General features: G+C 42.2%; 1 protein-coding gene across 1 annotated transcript; it reads right to left on the bottom strand.

The window, feature by feature from the left end:
• Positions 1–5,906: 5,906 nt before the first annotated feature.
• LOC132126985 (asialoglycoprotein receptor 1-like) lies at positions 5,907–7,548 on the bottom strand. The gene is made up of 5 exons (XM_059538605.1): positions 7,263–7,548; positions 6,767–7,165; positions 6,399–6,526; positions 6,187–6,293; positions 5,907–6,081 (listed from the first exon to the last, which is right to left on the bottom strand). The coding sequence occupies exons 1-5, from the start codon at positions 7,438–7,440 to the stop codon at positions 5,907–5,909; spliced, it is 987 nt and encodes a 328-aa protein (XP_059394588.1). The 5' UTR covers positions 7,441–7,548.
• Between the last annotated feature and the right edge of the window lie 255 nt (positions 7,549–7,803).

Genomic DNA, 7,803 nt, shown 5'->3' with positions numbered 1-7,803 from the left:
TCTCTGCTTGTTTCTGGTTTCGACTCTGGTTATCCCTGACACACCTGACGCCATTCCTGATTTCTGCCTGTTTGACCATTCTTTAATAAAGCGCTGCATTTGGATCCGAACGTCTCTGGCTCATCATTACAGAAGACTTCGCCACTCAGGATCCAGCAGCTTTTTGTGTGGACACTGGTCAGGTATGGAGATGGCAAGCCTATTAGCCCTCAAGCAGGGCACTGGATCACTCGAGGACTATGTACAAGAGTACTTAGGCCTCACCTTTTTCTCTGATCTGCCGGATTTTGTGCTGATTGACTTTTTTTGTGATGGGCTAAATGAACCACTAAGGTCACGAGTGATCAGTGAGGGTCCCCGCTCATCTCTTAGTCAGTTTCTGGACTATGCACTGCTGATTGTTGGCTCAACATTCTCTGTGGGTGTCGCAGAGGCACACGACCCTGGACTCACTCACGTCATGGCCGCCAAACCAGCGACACTGCCCAAGATGGCCGCCAAACCAGCGACACTGCACAAGATGGCCACCAGCCCAGCGACACTGCACAAGATGGCTGCCAGCCCCGTCGACTTTCCAGAGTCAGGTCAGGTCCCCGTCGACTCTCCAGAGTCAGGTCAAGTCACTACTAACACCCAAAAGTCAAGTAAAACAACAGTGAACTCTCCAGAGTCGAGTCAGGTTCCAGTGAACTCTCCAGAGTCGAGTCAGGTTCCAGTGAACTCTCCAGAGTCGAGTCAGGTTCCAGTGAACTCTCCAGAGTCGAGTCAGGTTCCAGTGAACTCTCCAGAGTCGAGTCAGGTTCCAGTGAACTCTCCAGAGTCGAGTCAGGTTCCAGTGAACTCTCCAGAGTCGAGTCAGGTTCCAGTGAACTCTCCAGAGCCAGGGCTAGTCACCGTTGACCTTCCGGAATCAGGGCTAGTCACCGTGGACTTTCCAGAGCCAGGGCTAGTCACCGTGGACTTTCCAGAGCCAAGTCAAGTCATCAACGATCTTCATGAGCAAAGTCAAGTCACAGTTGATCCTCAGGAACCAAGTCAAATCACCAACGATCTTCATGAGCAAAGTCAAGTCACCAACGATCTTCATGAGCAAAGTCAAGTCACCAACGATCTTCATGAGCAAAGTCAAGTCACAGTTGATCCTCAGGAACCAAGTCAAGTCACAGTTGATCCTCAGGAACCAAGTCAAGTCATCAACGATCTTCATGAGCAAAGTCAAGTCACCATTAACCTCCGTGAACTAAGTCAAGTCATCAATGATCTTCATGAGCAAAGTCAAGTCACCATTAACCTTCATGAGCAAAGTCAAGTCACCATTAACCTCCGTGTACTAAGTCAAGTCACCAACGATCTTCATGAGCAAAGTCAAGTCATCAATCATCTTCATGAGCAAAGTCAAGTCATCAACGATCTTCATGAGCAAAGTCAAGTCACCATTAACCTCCGTGAACTAAGTCAAGTCATCAGTGATCTTCATGAGCAAAGTCAAGTCATCAATGATCTTCATGAGCAAAGTCAAGTCATCAATGATCTTCATGAGCAAAGTCAAGTCACCATTAACCTCCGTGAACTAAGTCAAGTCATCAGTGATCTTCATGAGCAAAGTCAAGTCATCAATGATCTTCATGAGCAAAGTCAAGTCATCAATGATCTTCATGAGCAAAGTCAAGTCATCAATGATCTTCATGAGCAAAGTCAAGTCATCAACGATCTTCATGAGCAAAGTCAAGTCATCAACGATCTTCATGAGCAAAGTCAAGTCACCAACGATCTTCATGAGCAAAGTCAAGTCACCAACGATCTTCATGAGCAAAGTCAAGTCACCAACGATCTTCATGAGCAAAGTCAAGTCACCAACGATCTTCATGAGCAAAGTCAAGTCACCAACGATCTTCATGAGCAAAGTCAAGTCACCAACGATCTTCATGAGCAAAGTCAAGTCACCAACGATCTTCATGAGCAAAGTCAAGTCATTAATGATCTTCATGAGCAAAGTTGGGTTCATGATCTTCATGAACCCAATCAAATCAACAAAGATCTACCAGAGCCTCGTCACATCTCAGCCGAACTCCCAGAGCCTCGTCACATCTCAGAGCTCTCATCCTATCCTGTCACGGCCAGGGAGGCCGTCAATGAGCTCTCATTCATTCCGGTCTGGGCTACGGAGACCATCCACCAACTCTCTGTCTGTCCTGTCATGGCCACGGAGGTCCTCCATGAACTAACCGCCTGCCCTGTAATGGCCAAGGAGGCCAGCTACCATCTCATCACGGCCACGGAGGCCGCTATTAACCTGTCAATGTTCTCTGTTTCAGTCCCACCTGAGCAGACTTGCGGTCCGGTGCCATCGACTCCACTGTGGTGGTCCTTTGCTTCGCCCTGGTGGGCTTCTGTCCCGTCTGCTCGGCTGTGGTGGTCCTCTGCTTCGCCCTGGTGGGCTTCTGTCCCGTCTGCTCGGCTGTGGTGGTCCTCTGCTCCGCCCTGGTGGGCTTCTGTCCTGTCTGCTCGGCTGTGGTGGTCCTCTGCTCCGCCCTGGTGGGCTTCTGTCCCGTCTGCTCGGCTGTGGTGGTCCTCTGCACCGCCCTGGTGGGCTTCTGTCCCGTCTGCTCTGCTGTGGTGGTCCTCTGCACCGCCCTGGTGGGCTTCTGTCCCGTCTTCTCAGCTCTGGTTGTCCTCTACTCCTCCCTGGTGGGCTCCAGCTCCACCTGCTCCACTCTGGTGGGCTGCCACGCCACCTGCTCTGCCTTGGTGGGCCCTTGTTCCAGATTTAGGCCCAAGGCGGGCTCCCGTTCCCGAGTTAAGCCCATGGCGGGCCCCTGTTTCCTATGCCAGGCCCAGGAGGGGCTCCTGTTTTCCTGAGTTAGGCCCAGGAAGGGCTCCAGTTCCACCTGCTCTGCCCCAGTCCACTGCACTTCCTCATGGACCTGGCCCTCCATCCCTCCCCCTGTTCCGCCTCCGCTCCACCGCCCTCCTAGATTGTTTTGAGCGTCTGGAAGCCGCTCCTTTGGGGGTGGGCTATGTCACGATTATTAGATGGAGTGCCCATGAACTTCATTAGAGGGCACTCCACTCAGGACCATTCCACCCATCAACCACCAGATGTCACTTGGACACTAGCACCTCTCATACTGTTGCACCACACCCGAACTACATTACCCATGAGTCACTGCATCACAATCACCCTGCCACACCTGCACCTCATTCATCAGCCAATTTCCTTGCCACACCTGCACCTCATTTACACACACACATAAAAGCAGCACATTCACTCTCACTCACTGCGAAGTCTTGTCTAGCCTGTCTAACATTTCCGAGCGTTTCTCCCTGTGTTTTGTCATTCCCGTGTTTGATCTTCGGACTGATTACTCCGACTCTGATTCTCTGCTGCCTGCCCCGATCTCTGCTTGTTTCTGGTTTCGACTCTGGTTATCCCTGACACACCTGACGCCATTCCTGATTTCTGCCTGTTTGACCATTCTTTAATAAAGCGCTGCATTTGGATCCGAACGTCTCTGGCTCATCATTACAAACAGATCATCATTAAATGTTCAGTGATGCTTTCTGTGATTGTTAGAATCATTTATTACATAATATAATTGGTGATTTCTCACCCAGAGGTCATGTTGGTGCCATTAACCCGTTTCCAGCTACCCTCCACTTCTTTGTCAGACCAATCCAGAATTATCTTTTATCAGTAATTTTCTTAACAAACTCCTGAGCAGATGAAACAATTAAATTCTTTTATATAATTAACAGACAACATTCCATGTGCATCTTTCATTTAGAAGCTAAAAACCACACATGTACACAAAACTCACATTTTCCTCTGTTGTTTAAGATGATTCTCTTCTGACAGTCTTGTCTGCTGCCGTCCCAGTTCTTCCTCTTAGTGGACAAGAGGTAAAAATGTGAATGCCATCTTTAACTCCATGCTAGCAATGTCTGCTATATAGCAAATACTTCACCAAGAGCTGTTGTCTCTCTTGAGTGAAGATGACACACTGTGTTTGTGTGGCCAGTGTTTATGCAGAAAGGAAATGCAACCCACTGCAGGACATGGTGGTCTTCTACATTTTGACATTGGATGCTGCTGGAAAACTTTTTGTTGCTGCTACATCAAGAGTCCAGAACAGTGATCAGTTTATGGTTTTAGTTATGGCTGCATTTACGTTCTTCAAAATGTATGAGTTATTTGATGATTTTATTGGAGGGAAACTTTTTAACAGATCTACTGTCATTAAGTGTTGTGTTTTGTCAATACTGAAACATATTTTAGTGACTTTGATGCAGTTTAATTATAAATCAAATAAAAACACTTTTTTGGTGCTGATTGAATTTTATTTTTAGCAATCTAAAAAGGTTGCTTATTTTATTAATGCTATGCCAACATGCTATGCCTTTTATTAAGAGAAACAATAGGTGCACTAACTGTAAACATTACTTACTATTTACATTAATTTTCATTGTGTAAATTTAACCACACAAAATTTTACATTCAAATATAAACTGACACAAAAAGAAGATTTTTTTCAAAAGGTTTTTTTTTTTCTTTTTTTTTTTTTTTAATGATGCTAAGTTACATTTTAAGTAATTAACTCGAATATCATCTGGTATATCAGCAACAGAGAGACTTGTGATAACACTCCTGGAAATAACATATGATATGAATGAAGTTGTGCACTCTTGAAAAACGTGAACTGAATGATGAACCACTGTAAGTAGTGTGTGTGTGTGTGTGTGTGTGTGTGTGTGTGTGTGTGTGTGTGTGTGTGTGTGTGTGTGTGTACTGGTATATATGATTGATAGGACACAAATGTGTATAATGACATGGGTACTATAATGTAAACATGATTTATGAGTAAAGCATACAAAAAAACATACAAAACAGTGTATTATGTAATTTAAAAATTGTACTCTGTGAGGAGTAGGTTTAGGTTTAGGCTTGGTGTAGGGCGAGAAAATATAGTTTGTACAGTATAGATACCATTATGCCTATGGAGAGTCTCCGTAAACCACAAATGCAAGTGTGTGTGTGTGTGTGTGTGTGTGTGTGTGTGTGTGTGTGTGTGTGTGTGTGTGTTACTTTTTTATGAGTAGATGTGTGTATTGAAATTAGAGCGATGTTAAAGAAATGTTATACCATATTTAGTTTAATTAAGTTTTACAGAATTACATTAAATCAAGAGAGAGCTGTCAAAACATCAACAAACAGAGTTTCTCTACAAAAGATTTTAAGCAATATTCCACTCTTATTCTCTTCTAGGTTTGCATGCTTGTTTAAAATGACTGAAACCGTTCAATTCAAAGAAAAAAATAATAATAATAATAATAAATTAAAGATAGGCTAACTTGCCGTTTAATGTTTATCTGGTAAAGCATGTGTGTTTGTAAAGTACTGTATTGATTTTGGATCATCTTAACTTTACTGGTACTATGATGTTTTATTGCAACTTTTACATCACATATACTTTATACCTTTGAAAAAAGGTTTACAAACCAAACCTGGGATGAAATAATAATGTATAATTTTTAAAAAAAAGAAAAGAAAAAATACGGAAGTGATTCAAAAATGACTGGTGATGTATAACTGAATAATGTACAAAAAATAACTGAAGACTGGAATCTAAATTATATGATAGAATGTTCTTTGATTCACACTCACAAGGCATTCCTGGTCATATAAAACACTTCTGGAATCCAATTTTGCACACATTTTGTATGTCTTTCTAATTAAACATACCTGACTCAACTCCTCAGCTCAATAGAAGAAACTCCAGCACATGAAATGTGTGTCTGACAAAGAAGACATTAAAAATGTTCAGTGGTTTACGTCCTCCTGGAAAAAGTTGAGAAAAAATGCTTTAGATGAGAATCAATTACAAAAGTTTTGTATTGCTGAACTTGTGTCAAAAGGTGCGTGAAGTCCTCTTCTCACAGATCCATTTAAAAGTTTTATTACATGCAACATCATGCCACCCTACTAAATTAGAAAACTCTTTCAGAGCCACAGCTACAGTCATAACACAGTCCTCGTTTACTTGTTTGCCTCCATCTGGCTGTTCAGGTGCCCAGGAGCTGAAACTACAGATCAGCATTAGATGTTCAGTTCTGCTTTCTGTGTGATATGATACTGACTGTGAGAATTATGTATTACAAAATAATGAGTTCAATTCAGTGATTTCTCACCCAGAGGTCAGATTGCTGCCATCAACCCATTTCCAGTTGCCCTCCACTTCAATGTCAGTCAGACCAATATAAACTGCAGCAGCACCAGACTTGTTCTGAATAAAATCCTGAGCAGACAACACAGTTGCACATTTCTGTCATAAATAGACACGTTACATCTGACTGGATCACATTAAGCTGCCAAAAACTGTAAGATGCATTATTTAACTCACATATTCCTCTTTGTTGTTTATGATGATCAGATCTGCTCCTCTCTTCTGGCAGTCTCGTCTGCTCTCAGTCCAGTTCTTCTTCTCATTGGACATGTAGTAAAAACTGGATTGATAGAAAATCCATCCAACTGTAAACACAATCAGTTCAGCTATAGCTTTTTATTCTCATTTATAATCATATGTTATATACACCAGTTACTAAGGCCCAATCCCAATTCTACCCCTTAGACCTTCCCCTTTTATAACAATCTGATTTGAACTAAAATAAGTGGAAGCAGATAACACAAGAAGGGAAACTCATTCAACCTACAGATACATACAAAAATAAGGTGAATAGAAAATAACTACATAGACGAAAGAAACTTTACCACAAATCAGAAGTTCACTTCTTAGCAGCTCTCTCTCATTGGTCAGATTTTTGTTCATGAGTATCAGCTGCTCTCTCTCATTGGTCAGATTTGTGTTCTTGAGCTTCAGCTGCTCTCTCTCATTGGTCAGGTTTGTGTTCTTGAGGATTAGCTGCTCTCTCTCATTGGTCAGGTTTGTGTTCTTGAGCTTCAGCTGCTCTCTCTCATTGGTCAGGTTTGTGTTCTTGAGTATCAGCTGCTCTCTCTCATTGGTCAGGTTTTCATTCTTGGATAAGAGCTGTTGTCTCTCTTGAGTGAAGATGACACACAGCACTATGACTGCAGCCAGCAGAAGAACACACAGCAGAACCAAACACACTACAGCTGCTCTGGAGTTTCTGCTCTTCACTGAATCACTTCCTGAAAAAACAGACATATTAGTATTAGTCTATTTTCTTCTTCATCCAGTTTACATCAGCTTTTATAAGTAAATGTATTAACAATTAATCTCAGTTACCTGTGTTTTGAGATGCTTGGGTTTTCAGTGTTTGGGTGTCAAAGTCCTCTTTGTCTTTCTTATGTTTCATATCTCTTACAGCCCCGGCACTCACATAAATATCAGCTACCTTCTCTACTGTGTCTTCTAAGTCCATTATCGAGCCTTTATCCATACTATCATTCACATGCCCAAACATCTTCAGTGCAGTTTGGATGTCTACAACCTTTTAACTATGAAGTGTATATGTGAAAGATTAAACAAAGCTTTAAGTCGTAATTAGCTAAATAATATCCTTCCTACTTCGTTGTACTCCTGATGTGTCTGTGTTTGTGGATATGGTTCATGTATTTATGCAAAAAGGAACTCGCAACATGTCACAATCTTCTGTGATTGGTTTGGTGAACTTAAAGGAGAGACTTATTTTCTGTATTTAAAAAAAGTATTTTCTATAAAAATGTAATTTAAATTTTTACATTAGCATCAAACTTGGAAGTTAGCAGGTTCATGAGAACTACAGGAATCCTGAAATATATAGAGATAAGGCGAGATTGCACTTTTT

The sequence above is a fragment of the Carassius carassius genome, chromosome 45, assembly GCF_963082965.1.
Source record: "Carassius carassius chromosome 45, fCarCar2.1, whole genome shotgun sequence".
Taxonomy (NCBI): domain Eukaryota; kingdom Metazoa; phylum Chordata; class Actinopteri; order Cypriniformes; family Cyprinidae; genus Carassius; species Carassius carassius.
The sequence above is the reverse complement of the archived record's forward strand: the minus strand, read 5'-3'. Positions and strand labels throughout refer to the sequence as shown.